This window comes from Gymnogyps californianus, chromosome 3 (assembly GCF_018139145.2).
Source record: "Gymnogyps californianus isolate 813 chromosome 3, ASM1813914v2, whole genome shotgun sequence".
In the NCBI taxonomy this organism is placed as follows: domain Eukaryota; kingdom Metazoa; phylum Chordata; class Aves; order Accipitriformes; family Cathartidae; genus Gymnogyps; species Gymnogyps californianus.
In genome coordinates this window covers 100,612,598-100,636,176 of record NC_059473.1, presented here as the reverse complement: position 1 = coordinate 100,636,176, position 23,579 = coordinate 100,612,598, and the positions used below count along the sequence as shown (strand labels likewise).

Genomic DNA, 23,579 nt, shown 5'->3' with positions numbered 1-23,579 from the left:
GATTAAAAATAGAAATACAACAATAATCAGACTAGGGGCATTAAAAAATAAACTAAGTAACACTTTCAGAAAGAAAGATATTTTTCACAAGGCCTATTGCATACATATACTATAGAGGTTTTAGGTTTGTTTCTAACTGAAGTATTTCATAACTCAGTATATAAATGCAGATATAAAATATAAATGTCGAGTAAACGGCACCTTATTAAGTGGTGTATATATATGGCATATATATTGTAACTGGTACAAACCAACATAACATCAACATAAAGTGCATCAAGCAAAGCATATCATTGTCATCACTGAAAAACACATTTGTGTACATGTGGTGTATTTCACTTCCACTTATCTCAGCCAGTGGTCATCATCTGTTTCAGTCAACACTAACACACTGTGCTGCTCCTTCTATTTGTGAAATAGGAAGATAGGACTGACAAAGTGTTCACACATGATGCTGCATTCTCAAATACGGTTGTTATCAGAAACAACTCTGCAAATACTGTTGATAAATACGACCACTAAAATTTGAGCTATTTCATTAAAGTTGAATAGTAGCTTTCCTCCTAAACAGATTAGCATAGCTCTTACACTCCACTGTCTATTGCAAAGGTTTGGACTGTGAATTTTAAAATTTCCTTCCATGAATAGTTCAAAACAATTACCAACTTTTCCATTATTCACAGTCCCTTCCTATTCCACAGGTAACTGGCTACTTTCCCTCTCATATGGTCTACCTAAGTTAAACAAGTTAAATGTACAGAAATCATGTTAAAATTACTTTCTGATTCTGTTGTAGATTGAAGGGGGACTTGAACACCTTAAAACTTGCACATCTCCTCTAACTACGTTAAATAATCTTATGAAAGATGTTCCTCTTTACACACCATTCATTCATTTCACATTTTTCACTCAAATATGGTGGTTGTGTTTTTCTCTCCTCAGTGATTCTCATGAGAATGTACACATGGCTAGGTAAATATAGGCAAAATATAATTTTTCAGAATTTCCTCCATTCTCAAAATATTTGCTTATTTATATATGTCAGTTTATGGAATGACAGTCAGTGATATAATATGTGTAAAGCTGTACTGAAGAAGAAAGTTCATTAGAATCAGCTACATTTAAATTTTAGTAAGTAAATATCATTATTTCCTATATTATTATTATTATGATTGGCTGCCAGGGACTTGTTCCAACAACAGGATCTCTAAGGAACATTGTCAGTATACAGATAACACAGTTGCCAGTAGTTCTGTGTTTTGTGTGTTTTTTCGTAGTGCAAAGATGCACTACGAAATGCACCTATGCAAAGAAAGACAAAAGAGGCAACACTGAACACAAGACTATTTAACAAGCCATCTTGCCTCAAGGTGTTGCACTTTAAGGGTTCCACTAAAGCCAATTTGTTTGTAGGGAAGAGATCTGGAAAACTATATAATAAGGGAGAGGGGGGAATATTACATTGCACACAGAAGAAAAAAACACCCCAAAAAATTTTTTTTCTGCATTTTACCATATAACTAAGTCAGGAATCTTCTTTCCTTGGTTCCTGTTTCTATTAATCTCAGCATGGCTATAGATGCAGTAGAATTACATTAACTTTTGGTTTGCTTTCCAAATATACAGGCTACCTGGCTATACCAGTTTCTATGTTGTATTTTAAAGATTTCTGCTTTATGAAGAAAAATACAGCAACCTCTGTTGGAGATTTCTATATCCTTAATGTATCTTGAACACATTTCAAAAAGAATTCTGCTATCATACCCTAGCATAAAACACACATTTTTTAGAGAATGCATTGATCTAGATCTGGCATTCCTGATGCAGTTATAAGAGATCAACAGAATATAGGGAATATAGGTATAACAGTGGGAGTCACGTCAGAAGCTGAAAGCCTTGTTATGCTGCTATCGCTGGCACAAACGAGGCCACATCTGAGGTGACCTAAATATTAAGGGCAAACTCTACCATTTTAAGTGTTTGCAGCTGTATTTCTGAAAAATATGATATCTGGAGAGTAAACATGAGCAGTTGCAAATGTTCAGACATATTACTTGTGGCAGGACAGCATATGCTAGGCCTAGAAGAGTGCTATAAATGTCCTGCCAGCTTCACCCACAAGCACTCACTTCAGAGTTCCCATCTGCGTGATTGTAAACACAAGGAGAAGTCTAACACAGCTTCCACTGAAACCAAACTCTGACAAAATTCTACCTATGTTAAAAAGGACAGCCAGGCTGAAATTAAGCTCAAATAAATCTTGATTTATTCTATCCTTTAGACAGTTGGCCCCTCAAAAAAACGTTATTTATCAAAACAGCCTGTCATCAGTAAGATCGATGACTAGCCATTAAACTACTCAAGTGACAGCATGGCCTACTTTTGTCATCAGTAAAATGAGCTTGATTACTAGCTTTACTAAATGCTATCTAAATTATTTTGTCCATACTGTCAAATGTTATTCTTACACAGAGTGGGTAGGATTGGGATGCCCTGGCTAACTTAAGTTCCAAATAGTACTATTGAGAGAAAAAACCCACATCACTTGGAATTATTTACTTAGCTTTACAACCGACTTTTTCCTGCTCATAAATTTGGGGATTTATAACAGTAATAATACACCAGAAAGTATGTTGTCCAGAAAATAACCACACCTCTCAGAGGCTGGAGGCAATTGGAGTTCAGTTCAACTGTGCTCTCCATCCTAGACAGTTGCCTCTTAGATGTTGTCTCAAGATGCATTCATTTCACAACCATGCTCTTTTTATTTGCTAAATCAAGAGGGATCATAAGATGGCTATTTTTAAAAAGACCAACTGTATTGGGTTTGCACAGCAAGGTTTTGGTAGCAGGGGTGGCTTCTGTGAGAAGCTGCTAGAAGCTTCCCCCATGTCCGATAAAGTCAATGCCAGCTGGCTGCAAGATGGACCTGCCACTGGCCAAGGCCGAGCCCATCAGCAATGGTGGTAGCACCTCTGGGATAACATATTTAAGAAATAAAATAAAGCCAAGTGAGGAACTGTGTGTGTTCTTCACTTAAGCCAGCCAAGTGGGAAGAAAGTCTCTCGGGAATGATTGCCCAGTGTTTTGCAGTCTACTCATAGTGTTTTATCAGGTTTTGGTGAACACATGAAAAATTTACATGAAAGAACTTGAGAATTTTTCAGCTGGGAGTGTTATTTCCATCTCCCAGTTCTCAAAACTCTCTACCAGATTTCAGTACCATATAACACATACTGCCCTTCGTTACATTCAATACCACAAAGATTTCTGAATGTATAAAGCTGCATCTCCTTATCTTACAATTCAAACTGTAATTCAGAATGTAATTCATCTGGAAGGCAGCGTTCCAGCAACTGAGCTCCATTTACTGCTCTTGGCCTACAGAAGAATTACTGATGGTTTGAAGACAGCTGGCTCGCTCTCGGCACTCAAAGCTTTCAGCTATTTCTACAGGTATCTTGGCTCCTCTGCTTCAAGCAGTCTGGTGGCCTTAAAGAGCCAAACAAGGAAACAAGGAGGACAAAGCCTAGCTATCACATATAAAAAGGATGAAAAATGAGCTGCCCTGAGGAGCTGCCCAAACACCAGCAGAGGAACAATGTCTTTGGAAACAAGCCAAACAAAAATGCAGCAGCATGTTCCCCAGCTAAGCAAGGGGAAAAGAGATACAGATAACGTGGACAGTGTAACAAGGTGCAAGGAAGTAAAAGACCAATACAGCTGGACAAAAGAGAGGGGGAGGTAGACAGTGAAAAAATAAACTTTAAAAGTGCAATTAACAAGTATATGAAAGAACATATACCATGTTGCAGAAATGAGAGTTAAAAACACCCAGAATCTTTCCTCGTGTAAGTAACTATCAGTATCTAACCGTACCATCCTATCAATAGGAAAGAAGTCAATAATAAGACAATTTTATAATATATATACAAATTGGGATATAACAGGAACATAGTGAAGAATCTTTTCTTTTAAGGCATCTTTGACTTTAAAGGCTTGTTTATTTCTTTTACTAAATCCAAATTTAAAGATGAACACTAGAAAATAAAAAAGCACTTTTACAAAAACAGACATATCAACCAATTCAAATCAACATGGATGAAACATGAAGTATAACATCCATTAAATAAAAACAAACAAACAAATCCATACATAAGGATATGTCAGCAATTTAATCACTTACGGGCTCTCCCCGATGTCCTTCTAGGCCTGGAGATCCAGGCTGTCCGACTTCCCCCTTTAAAATAAAAAACACTGTTAAATACGATATTGAAAAAAAAGACATCCCTTTGAATAATAAAAATAATTATTTCAAATAGTAAATTATTATTTTTAATATAAGTAAAATGTAAAACCAATACACATGATCGAGGCTTCATCAAACAAACATTTCTTAAAAAGTTTCAAACACAGTAAGAAGTGTTGTCAATCCAATATTCCCTCATGCTGCGTCCAACAGCTATCAAACAGTTTGCAAAAAGAGATGAGAGACAGACAATTGTCTTTTGAATCAGAACAGCAATTACTGGTTGAAGAAGCACATAAAACAGTAATAAATTGCTATTGTCTAAGTTAGTACAGCTAATAGTCTGAAAACTATTTTAAAGCGCTCCAGAATACAGCAGTACTAGATATGATCAAATCTTTATGTCTTTACTCAAAATATGTAAGATACCAAAAATATATATGAAAATTTGAAGAATAATTCCAGAAATAAAAGCACATAAAACAAATGCAAAGATCAGTTAATATATATATGAAATAATCTGGTAATAATTAACTTAAAATTACAAAACTGGAGTTGAAGTAACAACGGGTAGCATCTGGGTTTCAAGCCATGCTTTTTTTCCACATTCTTTCCCAGAACGAATATTGTAAGAAAACAGGAAAGCTCCAGCAGAAATTTCCTTCAAAGGCAGCCTGTTTGTTACTGCTCTGAATTTGATTACAGACCCAGAATGAAGCAATGTTTTATAGCAAGCAGATGTTGAAGTCAAGCTGACAAAATGTTTGAATGAAGAATATGGCTCCTGTTAACTATTATATTATAATAATGAGTATGCCATATTTTTGTACTACAATAACTAAATTAAGAAAATAGTCAAGAAAATGTCTTTCAGTTTAAATGTACACAGGTTCGCACAACTAATATACTGAATTATCTGTATATTGTTTACAAGCATAAAAACAGATCAAAATACTCCACAAATTCATGCTTTATCACCATTATACTTCACTCTAAAGGGCCACCAGTGACAGTTAAAATTTTATGTTAAACAACTACGACTATCACCTGCCCATGTTATCAAATACCAGAGAGGAAAAAAATCTAATACCTAATTTTTTTTTCTACTTTCTATAGTACCAGAGAAGGAAATTCTCCACCAACTTAGAAGAAATATCTGTGTGTGTGTATATATATGTATATATATTGAAAACAAGGTAGGATTCATTTGAAATAAATTCATGTAGGTAACTAAGCTCCTATCACAGCCAACAGAAGTCTAGTCAAGACAATTGATGGAGGCTTGATTCAGCTGACCAGCCACCAGTAGCTCAATTTCATTGCCCACACATAGACATTTGGTCATACTTGAGATATGCATGGGTGTCTTGTCTGGGTTTCTACTCCCACTCTAGAAAGGTACTGGCTTTCCATAGGACTTATATCATATTTGTCAGCTCCCTTAGGATGCTTCGGATACTAATGAATCTCAAATTCACCAGACACTTTTATGCAGGCAACTAAACTGGTACCTACAAGTCTGCCTTCTTTGAGCTGAATTGCTCTCCAGACTCCAGTGGCATTACTGGTTAGACCTCCATTGGTCTAATGGCAACTTAAGTAGCTACTATGTCCACAGACACAAACTTAGCTGAGTGGTTTAAGAATGTCTGTTAAATTGTCTTTGCCTGACACATTTGCAAGTGTCAGAGATACATGCTTTTGTAGATATATATTAATAATAACAATTTGTAGGCAGGTATCAATGGGATTTGAAGATGAAAATGAAATGAATGTAGGAGTATTTAAAACTAAACCAAGTAACAAATAAAGAAAAAGTCCTTCAGTATCATAGAAATAATCTGGTGTTGGTTGCTGAAGTTAAATTCAGAAAAATGAGCAATAAGAATTTTTTTTTTTTCCATAATTAAGATTTACAACTTCTTTTACTAACATGTTTTAAGGGTGTAAACTTAAGGGCAGTTAAAAAAAAGCAGTACACCAATTTGACATAAAATGAAGTTATTCCATTACCTTTTAGCACAGTCTTATTAAGGCCTTCCAAAGAGAACAAATAAAATTGGAAATACTGAGTTTATCTACCGTAAAAGTTAAATTTTATACAAATTTTTTAAAGGCTGTTATTTTAGATGTGTTGTAATAAATTTTTTAATTGCAGGATGCTTAGTTATACATTGAAGTTGAGCAATTTTTAGAATAACAGTGGTGTAGTGTTGTATGTGAGTGATATCTCCCTCCTTTAACTTCAAATTAAGATGCCTACATGTGTTTTTCTACCTGAAGTTGTCTAGAGATACATTAGGGATCTAAGTTCCCATTACAGTGAACAGGGGCTTGATTCAGTTACCTAATCACAAACGCCTGGTGCTATCCGAGGTGCTCTAGGGCAGCCAAGGCTTCCACATTGGGCTGGCAGGTACCACCTACAGGAGACCTGTGTCCTTCTGAAATGGCACTTACAGGTCACCTGGGGTAGCCAAAAACAGCAAATAGGACTGCAAACTTATGAATGACCCCACAGAAGTTATAGCAGTTAACAGTCAGCAGCTGAATGACTTTAAAGGCTCCATTTATTATATTTACGAAGAGCTTGATCAGTTGTCAACACATAGACATGTAGAGCCATTTCCTGCTGCAAATAAGGGCGAAAAATTTTTCACCATGAAGACAGTCAAGGATGGAACAAGCTGCCCAGTTGTGCAGTCTCCATCCTTGGAGGTGATCAAGACCCAGCTGAGCAACCTGGTATGGATTCAGCACTGTCCCGTTTGTGAGCAGGAGGCTGGTCCAGGAGATGCCCCAAACAAAGTCCCCTCCAGCCTGAGCGAGCCTGGGATCCTGCTGGATCCATCTTGTTGGCAGCTGCTGCCTGGAGGGTTTAGGTCTCTCATAGGTCTCGTGTCATATCTTCCTGCTGCAGCAGATGACACAGATATGCCATGGTATCCCAACTGCTCTAGACAAGCATGGTCACAAAATGGAAGAAAGACCGAGATCTCCAACTACAGTAATAGGAATTTAGACAAGTGCACTTAAAAGTACACTTGCATTTTTGGACGCTGAAGGAACATTAATCTTGAGCAGCGCTAGATCACTTCATTATTATTATTAAGAAAAATATTATAGGAACAAAGCTGCTGTTAAAAAGCTTCTTTAGATCAATTCAACTGAACATTTACATCGCATATTAATAAAATTTTTTTCCTATGAACTTAAAACTGATACTGTTAAAGTCCATCTTTTCACAAATTAGAACAGTGCAAACAACAACTGGGTAAACAAAATGTCCAGTGAGCTCACAGACTGCAATACATTATAGAAATATCAGATACTGTAGTCTTTTTTAAGTAGGCAGATACTTAGTCCACTTGAAAAACTGTTCTAAATTAAATATAAAGGGGACTGCACAGTGAAGAGAATGCAAACATAAACACGAATCCAATACTGAAGGTGTTTTCCCCTAACTTTCATCCAGCTCCCTTCAAAAGCAATAACAATAATTAGATTACTTCCTTCTTAACTGTACACAACAGGTATGTTCTGTAGTGTATGCTTGCATATAAATTTCATTAACAGATTCACAGAGTTAGAGAAACACAAACAGGATAAGGGACATGAAGTATAAACAATCTGATGATCACTAATACACTCTTAATAAAAGCTTTGCCCCTGCTCACAAATCAACTGAAATCAATGAAGATTGCCCACTGACTGCAGTAAACTTTGACATTTCCCAGTAACACCCATTAATTTAATTTCCAGTAATTCTCCACAGAATAAACTGGGTATATTTAGACCAATAGCAATGCTATTGAAGACTTTGGCAAGATATGAATATACATTTGTACATACCTTGAAACCAGGACTTCCCGGTAATCCATCTTTCCCACTTCTGCCAGGGTCTCCCTGTGGCAATGGTTAACAGTCATGAGTAGGTAAATTAACAAGCAAAAGTTAAAGGCAAATTGTCTTCACAAAACTTACGGATCGCCCAGGCATTCCCGGAAATCCCGTATCACCTTTCTCTCCTTTTGAACCCTGAGAAATACAGCAAACAAAAAGTAAGTAGTGCTCAATGTTCATGCTGCAAATTCAGTATATTTAACCTATAATTCATGTATGTTATTTCTTATTTTGAAAATGTATGGAAGATTTGTTTCTTTCTTAACACAAGCAGTGGTCAATTAATAACTACCCCTGTTACAGAAATGTAAATATGCTCTAAAATATAGAAATGTGAACACAGACCCTCTTTCAAATTGCTTAAAACTCTAGACCAATAAATACATGAAGAAAATATGAGGACAGGTGAAAACGTAACCGTTAAGATTGGATGACCAAAATATGGTCTCTGAAATATAAATATTTACATAGAAGCACATTCTGCTTTATATAAATTACGGATTAAAACAACATTTCTTTTCCAGGCTGCTATCAGTCTCACTCCATCCGTGTGCTCCTCTCCTCACTCCCCTTACTCCTCTCCCTCTCTCCCATTCGGTTATATGGTTCATGTACATTTCTATGTATTAAAAAGCACAGACTTCTTTGCAATATTAATTATTACATATACCCCATATTAAAGGCATAGACATATTTGCAAAAAAATATATTCATAAGCATTTTGTGTTATGTTAAAACGAATTACGTGGATCCATTAACAGAAAGATGAAGAGAGTTCTCAAAATATCCAAATAAGCAGAGCATGAGTTTAATATTACAAGACCTAAGTATATCCAGTAACTTCAGTGGAAATTTTTCTGAGTTAGGACTGCAGAATTAAATTCTCTGTGAATACACCTATTATAAAAATATAAATGATATTGTAGAAGGTGCAGGTGCCCAGGCACTGGCAGCGGGGGGCTGCAGGCAGCCTTTGTGAGGAGAGGCTGGGGCTGCCCCGTGCTGGACACAGCCGGTTCCAGCCAGCTCCAACTGACCCACCGCAGGGTGCAGCTGAGCCCCGCAGCCAAGGTGGTGGTGCCTCCGGGGAAATATATTTAAGAAAGGGCAAAAACACGACACAGGCAAAGTAAAGACTGAGGGGAAAAAGTGAGAGAAACAACTGCAGACACCAAGGTCAGTGAAGAAGGAGGGGAGGAGGTGCTCCAGGCACCGGAGCAAAGATTTTCCTGCAGCCTGTGGAGAGGACCATGGTGGAGCTGTGGTAGCCAAGCTCCAGCCCATGGAGACCTCATGCAGGAGCAGGTTTATCCTGAAGGACTGCAGCCCGTGGGAAGGACCCACGCTGGAGCAGGGGAGAAGTGTGAGGAGGAAGGAGAGCAGAGAGGAACTGTTATGGACTGACCATCCCACCCTGCTCCCGATTCCCCATCGCATGAAGGAGTGACGTTGAGCCTGGGAAAAAGCAGGGTGGGGGGAAGGTGTTTTAGTTTTTGCCTTTGTTTCTCATTATCCAAACCTATTTTAGTTGGCAATAAATTAAATTAATTTTCCCCAAGTCAAGTCTGTTTTGCCCATGACAGTAATTGCTAGGTAATCTCCCTGTCCTTATCTGGACCCACAAGCTTTTCCATCTTATTTTCTCCCCCTGTACTGTTGAGAAAGGGGAATGACAGAGTGGCTGGGGGGGGCATCAGGCAGCCAGCCGAGGTCACCTCACCACAGATACCAATAACATTTTGCTTTATTTTATGATTATAAATTTACTTGCCTTTTTTCCATATATTCCTGGCACTCCTTGATCTCCTTTAGGACCCCTTTCTCCCTAGACAAAATGTGTGTGAATAAGTTAATTTTTAAAATAGAAGTAGTTATATACAGATATACATACAAAGTATACACGTATAGCAGGCATAAAATGAAGCAGGCAAAGAGCTCCATCCGATATAAAAAAATATGCTCAAGACAGTAAATGCAAATCTTGAATTTTCCAAGCTCTCCTAGGGGAGAAGCCCAGAATGTCCAACGCTGCTAGTGAGACAATCCACAGCTCACAGGCTTAATGCTTCTATTTTCAATGGAAGGTGCTTTGAGTTTCTGGTCGCTTCAATATAGGTAGGCACCTAAGTAAAAAATTCAGCTCTTTGAAAAGTGCTGCACTCTTCTGAAGACCGTATTTGAAAAGTTTAAAACAAAAATTTGGAAAAACTAAGAACTAAATTCAGTTGAGTACTAACACAGAAGAGCAAAAGATACGGTTGATGATGTTTTGGGGAACATACATGTGAAATAAACTCATCGCATTAGACCAGAACTACCCTTCAAAATGCTGTCACTCAAATTGAATGACTTCAAGAAAATTACATAATTATTTTTATTTTTTGGACACATTATTTGTGATGAAGAAGGTTCTAAGTAGTAGTAAAATCAAAGTTCAAAGTAATTAATATAGAATCCCATAGAGCAGAAAAAAATGAAAAAAACAGGCAGTTTCCATTGCATGATATGTATGTAATGAAGTCCCACGGCATGTATCTTCCTTTAATTTCAGTATTATATCTATTCATTTTATGTAGTTCATCAAATGCACTGACATAATATTGTATACAAAATTATTTTTCCTTTAAATTAAACTATAGACCAAGCTGAAACACATGAATATTGTAACAAGAAATATTTAATTTCAACCTTTGGTGCTGGCATCCCATGTAATCCAGGAAACCCAGGTAGTCCACGGTCACCCTAAAGGAACAAACGTATTTTAAATCCTTATATCTAAAATAGTAGTAATATATTATAATAACATTCATATTCTTAATGATCAACAAATAGTGGAAAGACGTTATATATGACCATATCAACTACATAACATTGGTATGCTGACTGATGAGAGTTTGTTGATCTTTAAACAAGATTCACTACATAAAAGAAAAAAATTAAACAATCACTAAATTTTTTAGAATAAATTTTACTGTCACCTCTCAATAAGGCTTATGGAGGTTCAAAAGTAGCAATTTAGCTTTGACAAGAGGAAAAAAAGCTTTGAAAGGAGCTTTGAAAATCTCTGTAGGAGCTGTGATAATTCTACCATCCATTCCTATTTCCCAAAGAATAAGTAAATTCCCTAAATCTGGGATGGCTTTTCTCCTGCCTCTTACTGAAAAAAAAAGACCTACTGACCTTATCAAATTTCTCACCAGCTTACTCTGGATGAGTGAAGCATTAAAAAATAAGGTATTAAGTACTTTCTCTAAAAAATAAACAAATTGAAACCAAAACACACTGATAAAACAACTTTGGTACTTTGACAAATGAGTTCTCATTTAAGTGGAAGAAAGAATCCACTTTGGTAAAAGCAGTTGGCAACTGAAAACACAAATCAAAACATCAGTTCTTTTTATTGTCCTCACCGGTGTTGGGGTATCAGGAATTCCAAAACTTTTGGTATTGGTACTGAAGATATTTATCTGACAATTTGTCTGCAAGCTCCCTTGAGCAATTACAACAAAAAGCTGAATTATAACTTGGCACTACCTGACTTGAAATAATAAAAACAAGCTTAGTTGCTTGTTTCAGTAGACAGGATCTACTCCACTCAAGACAAAGAGCCAATCACCAAATCATTTTTGGACAATCACAATGTTTTCTCTCTGTTAATATCTAACTTTATATTGACCAATATATTTCAATTTGTTTAATATATTTCAGTCATAAAGGAGGAATAGTAAATTATGCTCAGGAAGTTATTTTACATAATATTTCAAGTTCTAAGACAAAGGGTAAAAGGAAACACGTCTCAGTGGTATTTATCAACACCATTCATGTCTAAGCAGATTTGGAGAGGTCTGTCACATATTCACAGAAGACAGGAACACGACCACAGGAATGATAGCTTGTGGGTTAATGCTATCAAAATATCTCTCAATAAATAAGTATTGAAAACAGGCAATGGAATGGACTTCAAAAAATCAGCAAAGCTTATAAAATAAACACTTCATGCGTCCATTGCTTCTTAATGAAAAAGAATGCAGCCTCAATTTCTGCTCAGAAGTGGTGATTCAATTATTGGATAAACTAAAACACCTGGCAATGGCAACAGTTTTAAATTAGTTGCTACAGAAACTTTACAAGTAATGGGATGAAATTAAGAGATGAAAATCTGGGCTGAATCGTCAGGAAAAAAATTCTAATGGCAAGACCTATTTTACAATGGAAGAAGTTTTTTAAAACAGTGGTGGAAGCCCTATTTCTTGGCACATTTTAAACAAGGCTGGACTGAGCATTAAGAAATATTCTGTCACAACCCTGCACTGCCAGGAGAATAGAGTTTTTCATCATCAGTATCTTACTTTCTACACATGGCCCAATACTGACTGATCAATTAGATTAAGATGCCTGAAGCACAGAACACATAAGCACATTTTTCAGCTCTAATCATGCATTTGAGAGTTCTGCTGAACAGTGATGAATTTAAGGACGTCTTTTTACTATTGGGAACTTTAGAAGAAGGAAATTCTACAGTAAAATCTGTTTGGAAAACAAGTGTTTGTTTTACAAAAAAAGGCTTTGAAGTTATAATAAACCAAAAACAAAATATGTTTTTATCGCAATGAACTTAGAACTTTTCTAAACACAGGGCAAAAGTGTGAGAGAAGGGTGGACAGAGATATTTACATATCAATGAGACCTGCCAATAGCCAATGGCTAGTTTATTCAGTGTGTATACAGGAGATCCAGATTCAAGTTTATCCTGATTACCAGAAGGGAGTTACATATAAGCTTCCACATCTGTCTGCAGCTCCAAGCTACTGGCTACACCGCAGCTAGAATTTTTCCACAAAAAGCTTTGGTTTCAATTAGTCAGTGTTTTCTGATACAAAGTGCCATCCAGAAATTCCTACCTAGCTCATCTGGGTGCTCACTTAAAGAGAAAAAGGGTGAAAAGAGATAGAAAGAAACCATTCTGACAGATGTCTGTATCGTGTTTCCAGGTACCCATATTTAGATATGCTTTCTAAATATAAATTGTTCAGTGCAAGAAAGGTGTTACTGGCAGTGCTAAAGCCTATATAAACTTTATTAAATAAAGCAGACCAGATTCAGAATTGAAGTAACATTCTAAATTTAGGATTCTTATTCCTTCTTTATTACCTTTTTAGTAAACAATTCTCACAGAAGCCTCATGTGAAAATACTGACCCTATTAACTGTACAACCAAAAATGATAAATGCTAAGAGTAAAATCTTTTTCTCTATTACTCTTTTTTTTACCTTAGCCCCATCTTTGCCTGGCTCTCCCTTGATACCTGGTAAGCCACGTGGTCCCTAAAAGGGAAAAAAATGAAAACCAGCTCAAATACTAATACAGTCTGATACAGAATGAGACACAGAAATGTAATACAACATGACCCAGGGACTGATGTGTCAGCTGGCTGATCACAACATTTTGGTAACTGGATACAAAAGCAGAACCAAGCATGAAATGTATCCAGCATGTATGAATATGGCACACTATCATAACCCATGACTAGGGAACACCAAAACAATTCTTTGCTCTAACCAAGGACCACCTCAGGAAAAGAGGACGTCACACAGCCTGTAGTAGTCCAGAGATGTCCCCTTCCTTTCAAATGTCCATCAGACAGCCCTCACATATGCCATGTTGCAGGCTTGCTCTTGGCCCCAGCATGCTCTCAGATACTTAATTCAACAAATTAATAAGTCCTCGACTATCCAGCCAGACTGGATCATGCCACAAGTAAAATACAGCACTGGTTTCCAATAACTGTCCCAGTAAGGGCTACTAAATTAATACAATGACGAAAGAAAAAGAATTCTCCTCCATCAGTCCAGGCTTTATCTGAAACCTTCTTTTGGACATGTGAATTGTGGGTAATCAATCACGAAGACAAGGCTTCAGATCACTGTTACTGATGCATAGAAAAATGGAAGGAACTACTGTTTGGCTTCTGGATCAGGATGAAAATGTCTAAGCCCCAGCTCAGTCCTCCTCCTACAGGCCTTCCCTAGCAATGATTAGATTTGCAGTCTAATTGTCAGCCTGCGTACAAATCCCAAAGCCACGTGAGTTCCAAAGCCACCCAAGTTCCATCCACCCAAGGATGACCCCTGACTTCATGCCATCCCTTGAGCCCTTTTCATTCCCCACACCTCAACTCTCAATGACAAACAATGGATATTGGGAGAGAGTTGGCAGGATTTGTCTCAGATTTTCAAATCCTAGGAATGAAACAGAAACTTACTTGAACCCCTGGAGTTCCTGGGATACCTGGAGTTCCTGCTGATCCCTGATATCCCTAAGGAAAAGAAACCAAGACCTGTGACTTTTCATAAGTTATATTTACAAATTTCCAAACACCTATTTAAGGAAAAAACAATCCTCCTGGTTACTAGAGAACTGTTGCCACAACCCTGTCATTTAGGGTCACAAATTTTAGTAACTGCTATCACAATCATACATTTGAGATTCAGATTTCAGCTTTCAGAAGCTTTCATCTCTGCATCCGAAGTTTGCAGCCTCTAGACTTTATCCTAAATCTGTTATTTTAGAATTGTTACATGAGAATGTCACAACCACCTTATTCTATTCCCCATTGGGGAGAAAAAAAAAAAACAAAAAACCAAAACCAAATTAACCCACATACGTAGACACTTTTTTTTTCTCTCTCTCTCAAGAAAAATAGCTGAAAAATGCCAGGACTTTTAAAGGCTTATTTCCAGTTACAGGGATAAGCTTTAACAAACAAGGCATGTTCTAATACATTATTCAGCTAGTATCTCTAAATAATAAAAATTCCATTCTCAATACTAAGCACTTGGCTATGAACTTGAAGGTATATAACAGGCTATGGAAGTAAAAAAATAATTTGAATGACTGGGACTATGAAAAGAAATACTAAATAATTCATGAGTTGAAAAGAGAATTTCAGGAATGCTTTACTAGAAATCAACATTGGCAGAACAAGAGAACCTTTACAGAACCCAAAATATATGCCTGAGGTGTTTTGGTAGATTGGATTCAATGAGTACAGCAGATAGCCAGGTTTTATGCAAAATTAACAAGTGCTTTAGAAGAATCCTTTAACAGAGGCAAGTAACTGAAGAATAGGAATTTTACCTAGCTCCATTAAAAACATGTCATTCCAATGGACAAAATGAGCTACAAAGAGGGGTTTTTTTTGAGAAAACATACAAAACAAGAAGAGAAATTGTCCTATAAAACTCTGAGGCTATTTGGCTCAGACCTTTCAACAGGCAGCCCAAACTAAATCTGATAAATCCCATAAAATGGACTATCCAACTTCAAATACCCAGAATTTGATCTTGATTTGAACTGGAAGAACTAATAATCCTATTTCTAAATGAGTTTCAGTCTTAAAAACTTAGCACAAAAGTTAATGGGGGGATTTCCACACTGGTAAAAAGGAGCTAATAGAATCTTTTCAATACAAGGACAGCAATGTGTATGTCTGATTTCTTCTTTAAATCAGTCAGAGCTTCCTGGACATAATAAACAGAGCTAAAATTATTTGCTGGGTTAGATACAAGAGAGTACTTGCTGTGCCCTCTTCCCAAAAGACATTTGAGCAGATGCCCGACGAGCCAGCTGGTAATGTTTAGTATAGAATTAAACAGAATTCTAGGTCTCTGTCATACATGGATCCTTTATCAAGCATTTAACTTTTAGTGCTCAAGGCAGTTCTAGCAAAATCAGCTTTAACCGTAAATGGTGTAGCATTCCCAGTTTGCTTATAGGCCTCCCGGGTAGCTGAAACAATTCACCAAGCCAAAAAATGCCTTTAAAAGTTTATCCTTTTATTTCTTCTCCAGAAAAAGCAAAAAGTTTGTATGACTTCCTGTAGGATATAATTCTATATAAATAAAACTTTATTTCACATTTTAGATCTCTGAAATGCAATTTCCCTTCCTTCTCCTTCTAACTGAGTAGGGGAAGAAGTAGAGGAGGACAATTTCCTGGCTGAACTGAATTTCTAAATTCACGAGATGAATGGAGAATGGCAGAAGAGTTTTCAGCTTACAGAACTGCACATTTAGCACAGCGCTAGACCTTGTAATGTGATTTCAAAGCAAATCAAACACATTGTCAGCGTGTTTGTTTAATGGAAAGCTGGAACAGAGAAGACTCAAAAGGAAATTCACAGAAAGTCACAAAAATGAGAATCACTGTCTGGTACAAATAACGTAGCAATTGTTTGGACAAGTTAAAAACACCTTCTATAAGTTACAAAAACTGGCTTTCATAAAAATTGAGTATGTCTTTGTATCACTACTCCTTTCGCAGCACGGATCATCAACCTATATGCTAATGCCTACAATTTTTTTTCACTAAAGTCAGCTCAGATCCTCTTTCCCTAACCTCAAAGCCCTCAATAGGAGTACATATGTGACATATATACATATGGTCCAAGAACAGCTGTGCCATAGCTGACTTTTTATGTAAAAGGGACAGAAGTGAAAATCCCCTTTTCAGTTGACACAGATGAGTTCAGGACTGAAGGTTCACTTTCAAATAAGGTGAAAGCACAAAATTTGCCACCAAAAAGAATCCTTTTTATTTGGACTTGGTATTCTCTCATGAACTTTTCAGAAGACACACAAATGGTGTGAAAAGTATTATAGCTAACCATGAATTTGATACTCAGTTTTGAATCCAGTTGCCTAAACATAGGCAGCTCCTGCCTTTTGAGATTCCCTAGAAACCCACCCAGTGTTAGAAGATAGTGGCACAAAATATTTGGGAGGCATTCATCCTTTTGAAGCAGCAGCATGGGCAAGACAAAATACCTTACAGCATAAGAATCCCATACTTCTTGGGGTATATTAATTAAATATCTGTTGACTAATATGGGAATTTAGACACCCAGTGACTCTGTACACATGTAAACACTAAATGTAGCGTCTTAAACTGAATCCCATCTATAATGTTTCATCAATGTTGTCAATCAGCACTACTCTACAGCACTTTGCTTATATTCTCATTCATTATTTTACATCAGTGCAACTGAAATCAGGATTATAGAAAATCTCCCTCTCAATTTGTTGTGGGTGGGAACAGTACTGATAAATTTCTAGTGCCTGAAAATCTGTAAAGGCAAAGTGATAAACAGCAAGATACTGAGATGCTCAGTTTTGTACCAGGGTATTTGAAAAAATCACAGATAAAATATAACTTTGGAATTTACAGAAAATGGCAATTATTTTCAAATAATTCTAAGGGAAAAGGTTGAACAGACTTCTGAGGCCAATGAACTTACATAAAGGACGCAGACAAATTAGCAATACTGCCATCATCAGTGAATTAAGAGCCTTGCTGGAAAATGAAAGTTAGTTTACCTGTGAGGGAAAAAATTGAGCAACAAGGGCATACGACAAGTATTAATTCCAAAGAACTTTTAGGTGCAATAGCAGAGTAAACCTCAGAAGTATATCTTCAATGCATTTGCATGCCTAAAGGACAAAAGTTCAGACAGCATTCATAGGTGTGTAACATCAGACAAATATAAAATAAAAATAAAAATAGAGGATGTACCGATAAGGCAATGACAACTGCACTGCACACTTCCTTACTAAAAAGCTTTTGGAATCACTGAACAACTTCAACGACATAGGCATGAAAACAGGACTACTTGGGAAAGACAACGGAGAAGTAAACAAGCTCAATTTGGCTAGGAAATAACCAAGGATCAACAGTAATGGTCTAAAGATATTCAAGGACTGCAAACATTAAGTAAACAGAACTATTTAGGGTGAAGTAACTAAGCATAATGGAATTCAACTGCAAAAGAAAACTTTAACTTGGAATTAGGAAAACATCCTGACAGAGAGGTCTGCGGACCTCTTGTGGAAGTCTCTTGCGGAAAATCTTTAGTACATTTAAAGCACAATTATCTAAAGCATTAGATAATTATTATATAATTATATAGTTACAGAAGTTTTCAAATCCTTTCCATAAAATACATTTCGTCTTAAAGGACAGAAATTCTTATAGCTATTCATACATGTATCCACGCCTACACTCAAATTTACAGTCATGCTATGACCTTCTCCCTCACTGGCAATATCAGTAACTAAAATCCTGCGAGGCAACAGAAATGTTAGAAAGTACTTGATGTATTTGAATTAAGCGTTTTAGCCTTTCTCTGAGAAGTTGTTTATCATCTAATGTTTTTGCCTCAGGTCCTTCCTCCTCCTTTTCTCAAGGAGCTTTTTTCCCCATCCTGCCCCCAAACAACCCTCTCTAACACCTCACTATGCCTGTACTCATCTGCCTACTGCTTCTCTTTTTCCTGCCCCTTTGGACATGTGGGTCAGTCAGGTGGTCCTCTCCTGCAGGTCTGTTTGGAGCCTGTGCCTTACTCCTTTCTCTGGGACTTTCTTAAGCAGTGGTAACTCAGGAGCTCAGAACAACTGTCATCTCCTCTCTCCTCCCTCTGTTAAATAGCACGGCCCTGTAGAAGGACTTCTCGTGGCATCTGCTTCTGCTGGCTCCCAGAACTGTCTCTGCAGTGAAGCCCCTCTGTCTACACATACCAGAACACGAAAATGAAGGGCAGATCCAGCATTAGATCACACAGGTAACTAAATGCAGCTTTTACCCTCCAACATAAATTTGCGGTGACTCCTGATCAAAGATTTGTAACTACGTGAACATCATTATGGGAAAAGTACAGAAAAGAGTTTTCATTGCCTTGTCTGTTGCCTTTTTCTGCTTTGTTTTGGTTTATTTAATTCTTTCTCCATTTGATTACTTCCATTGGCTGCTCCATCATCTGCCAAGGCTTTCATAGCTCAGAGCCGCTAGCAGGATATTTTACCTGAGCATGATGTTCTGGGCTCAAAATACCACAGAGGAAAGAAAAAATCCATCAAGGTTATTAAATAAAAGGTCATAAATCCAGCTAAAAAAGTTCCCGAGCTTCAGACTTCTGGGAGATGGGATGATGTACCAAGGGAGTATAACTTCCTGCTCACTGCTTAGATGTTCATCCTTACCATCTGCCCTTGGCCACTGCTGAAGATAGTCATATGGTCTTTTGTCTGAAATGTATAGCTGTATGCAAGACAAGTCAGCATCAGGCATCGCCCTGATTTCAAAGTGGTAGGTCTCAGTGAAGCCATTACATGACAGTATTAGTCAGAATGGAGTAAACATATTTCCTCTAAGAATAACAAGGTCACAGTGTTACTAAAGAATATGTATTTTTCTGGAATTGAGAGCAGCATTTTACAGCTGAATTATCAACTATGTCTGTGAAAGTTTCCTGAGAAAAGTAGCTGCACAGTTTATATCAACTTAAATCTCCAGGCAAACCATCCAATAGCACAGGTAATCCTATGTATACATGAAACTATTGCCCATTTTTATTCCAAAAGTACTGTTGAAATAGTTGGCCATTGCCGTTTTACTAAGTTCATCATAAAAGATTCGGCCTTCAGTTGGTCACCAAGTATTATTAAACTCTAGGTAGTACAGCTGTAATAATGTTCTATAGTTTTTTAAAAAGAAATATTAGAATGATCAGAAATTACTTATTATGTGAGGCTTTTGATATCTCATGAACTCTGTATGTGGGTATATCAGTAAAGTCAGTGTCACCTTTAAACTGCTTATTGCTTGTGGACACTGTAAAGACAAGGCAAATAGTTCCAAACTTTCACAAATGAAACTAGATGGAATACTGGAAAACTGTCCAGATTTGCCAGCTGCATGGTTCAAACTTCAAAATTGACAATAGGTGTATTTTTCCATTTCTTTCAGCAGACCAATAAACTATCACCTCTATTAACCACAAGTGATCACTGCATAGACTCTGTTCATTTATTTTTCCCCTTAACTTGAGGTTTTCCTCAGTACATATAAAGTATCCTTCGGAATAAAAAATGGCTTTGTGACCGCATAGTCAGGCTGCTGACTGTTCTCAGGGCCAGCAACCACTCCAGCTGCTTCTTTCTGATGAATATTGTCCATTAAAATGAGTTACAGTTGAGATTCAAATACTATTTTTACCCTTGTGCTTATTTACCAGTGCTATTTCTCCTGACAAGACAATTTAATTATTTCAGGTCCCAAGTGACATTTTTGATTGAAAAAAATTTATTTTCATTACTTATTATGCTTCTCACTTTTGTGCTTTTCTCCAGTTACTTCAATTGATCTTTTCTGTATGTATCAGAGTATGGAAAATAAACAGAGGTGGCAATTAAAGGGAAAAAACAAAGAACCTACAAATAAAACTATTTAAAAAACAATTAAAGAATGACTGAAAATGAGTCATGTTTATGTTCACTTCCCCAAGTACTACAGCAAACAATTTTACTGGGTAACACCAGGTGAACAATTATTTTCTGGTAACATTGAAGATATACATGGGAATTGTTTTTAATTTTTCTGGACTAAAACTAACTTTAAGTATTACAACAATCTAGCCAGCCCACAAACAATAGACTAAATTTTCTTTGGTGTTTTACTTTAAAAATCAGTTACATACAGTAATATAAATGCATGCCTAAAACCTTTCTCAGAGGAAGAAACATTTTGTTGACCAATTATACTGTTCCAAGAAAATGAATACCAGATAGGCAAACTGGAATAACTTTAGAGAAGAACATAAAAATGTGTTTGGGAACAGAAAAGACTGACTTTCCAGGAAAAGCTTTTCATGCAAAGGCCATTTGATTAAACAACATTGACTACACAACTACCTGTAAGTCTATTGTGCTGTCTGAATTAAGAGCTTGGTTTTCGCAGCTCCCCAGGGGATACAGCTGAAAAGATTCTTATGAACAAAGTTATCTCAAACAAGGAAAATCACTGACAGCACAGAAAACGTGCAAGTCATATTAGCAAATAAATAAGTAAAACAGAAAGAAAAAGACAGAGAGAGGAATCTGTTTTCCTGCACAGTGTATCTAAAGGGTCTCCCATCATTCATGGCTAAAAGCTAGCCTGGAAAGCACTCAAGAATCTACTGTAAGGAACAATAATGTACTGGCCAGAGCTGCAGATGATCTAATAGGTTTGCAATTATTCCTTACAAAGAACAAGTGCAAAAAGCTACAGCTGATATCTCAAAAAAAATGAGTCAGTTAATAAAGCCATAGGATTTAACTGTAAGCACTTCAAATAGCATACGAACTTCAATTCAGCAAAATGGTAACATTTCTCCTTTAGCAGGGCTTTTTGATTCTCTTCTAATTGTCTGAGATACTTTTGTTAATCTTTTTTACATTCAGAGAATGCCCATCTATGCACATTATGACTCACTCTCAGGAAAAAAGCTGTAACTGCCAGATTACAAAGTTACAGAAACACTACAGTATCAATTTATTTCTCCTTCATGATTCACATTGTTACAAATTTCAGTGTTTGTGGGAAGATACATAGCATGGAAGTGGAAACATGTTAATAAAAGTATGAAAAAGTCGTAACAAATTGTTTCTAAAACAATACTGTTGCAGCTGACTGGACACTCCAGAAATAAAGTCTTAATCTATTTTTTAAAAGAGAGAATAGAAACTGACAGTTCCCTATCAATATCCAGACCGTTCTGGCTTCAATAAAGCTTACACAATATCACTTTATTTTTCAAAATATCAGAGTTAGCTGGATTAAAGACAGCTCTGCTATGCTTATCCATACTGCAAGTCTACTTCTAGCAATCAGCATGGTCAAACTGTGATGGACACCTTCTCCCACGCAACTCCAGGTTGAGACAGTTTGTATACCTGTCTTTGTATAGGAGAACAGGACTGATCTTCAGAAGCTTAAGCACCATCAATAGTCAACTGAAAAGTTATTCTAATTAGATCACACTTCCCCAGCTCAGATTCCACCCATTCCTATTTTAAAACTTGTATTTTCATGATTGTCTGGAACCAAAATGTAGTATTTTATAGTACTGACAATTTCAATTCAGATTGTTTTCTCTATTTCTAGTTCCAAAAAACTTTGAAGAAAATAGCTATCAAAAGCTGTTTAAGACAAAAGCAAAAGTACAAAAATATTTTTATATCACAGGAAAAATTAGGATCTTTGCTTGTGGAACTACTGAAAAATTCATGTACTTACTGCTCGCCTGGGCCATCAGGGCTACCATGGCCAGGTTTCAATATACCAAGTCCCGTATTTTAGAACAGAGGAATTTTCAGTTTTTAGAAACAATTGCATTTCCTGGTTTCAGTGCCTATTTTTTTCCTATCAAACTAACTCTGCTTCCAAAAGGAATCACCACAGTTAAATGAACCAGCTGCTATCCCTAAGAAAAGGCCAACACGTAGCTAAGCAACAAAATAGGAGAAATGTGAACATTTTATAATGCGTAGCATGGAGCTTTCTCTTTGTAACTGGTAATATTTATTACCCTTATAGCATACACACTTCCTAGTAAGTATCAATCTCACTGTTTCCATCTTTAGCTGACATAGAAAGGAAATGTATTACTAGTATTAAATATTCTTAACAAAAATAGAATGTTAGGTGTTTTCATGAAGCTGTCAGTTGGTGGGTAGTACCTTTTCAGTAGGAATAACATGCTAGAGGTACTAAAATTGATAAGCAAGGGCAGATATGGGAAAGACTTGTGATTAGTTACAATATCCTCATGAATCTTTCCACAGGACAGAAAAATTACTAGAAGAGTGAAGTTGAAAGGTCCAATCCAGCCCTTTGTTGCTCTTCTCTGAAGTCTCTCTAGTTTGTCAATTGTGGACCAAAATGGCCCAAAATAACTTAATATCCCTTCTAAGTCTCAACCAAACCCATAGACTATTAGTTCCCCAGTCCATAATCCAATGTTTCTTTCATAAATGATTTTGTCTTCTCTGCACTCATCCACCTATATTTTCTAATGTTTTGGGACATCTTCTTATATTTTTATTCTCAACAGTATTTGGGACTCCTCCCTAATAGTATTTTCTGTGCATTTCAAGACATGATGCTTACCTTCTCTTCTACTTCACCATGGAGATTTCAAAATAACACTACAACCTAAGGACTTAACCATAAAATTTAGTCCTCACATTAAGAATGAAAAGCTACAATGAATTAACAATTTCTAGTACGTGCATGCACTTTTCTTTTCCTGCTTTTGGTATCCAAGCAGAGAAATTATCCTCTTTTCAGAAGCAAATTATTTTTAATGCTCCTAACTGTCTTTTACCTTTTTTTTTTTTTTTAAAAAATATAAATAAAATCGCTTCTAATGAATAGTAAGCAACATCAGAGGCCACATTCTTAGAAAGAAACATGGGTGGTCAAGTCTCCCAGGTTTTGGCCTGCCTTCTCTTAACACACCAGAGGCACATGCACACCACCACTTTGGTGATACAGAGACTGCAGGCTGTTAACAAAACCTTCCTCAACAGAGAAGCTTGGCTGTCAACATCTT

The 23,579-nt window shown here is 36.7% G+C and overlaps 1 protein-coding gene across 1 annotated transcript in view; it reads right to left on the bottom strand.

Moving 5' to 3' along the window:
* The window catches only part of COL21A1 (collagen type XXI alpha 1 chain), a 116,265-nt gene that overhangs the window by 42,637 nt on the left and 50,049 nt on the right, over positions 1 to 23,579 (bottom strand). The window contains exons 11-17 of the mRNA XM_050893487.1: positions 14,415 to 14,468; positions 13,423 to 13,476; positions 10,841 to 10,894; positions 9,924 to 9,977; positions 8,234 to 8,287; positions 8,102 to 8,155; positions 4,187 to 4,240 (exon numbers count right to left, since the gene is read on the bottom strand). Of these exons, the coding sequence (XP_050749444.1) occupies positions 4,187 to 4,240; positions 8,102 to 8,155; positions 8,234 to 8,287; positions 9,924 to 9,977; positions 10,841 to 10,894; positions 13,423 to 13,476; positions 14,415 to 14,468 (378 nt within the window). The remainder of the gene's footprint in view (positions 1 to 4,186; positions 4,241 to 8,101; positions 8,156 to 8,233; positions 8,288 to 9,923; positions 9,978 to 10,840; positions 10,895 to 13,422; positions 13,477 to 14,414; positions 14,469 to 23,579) is intronic.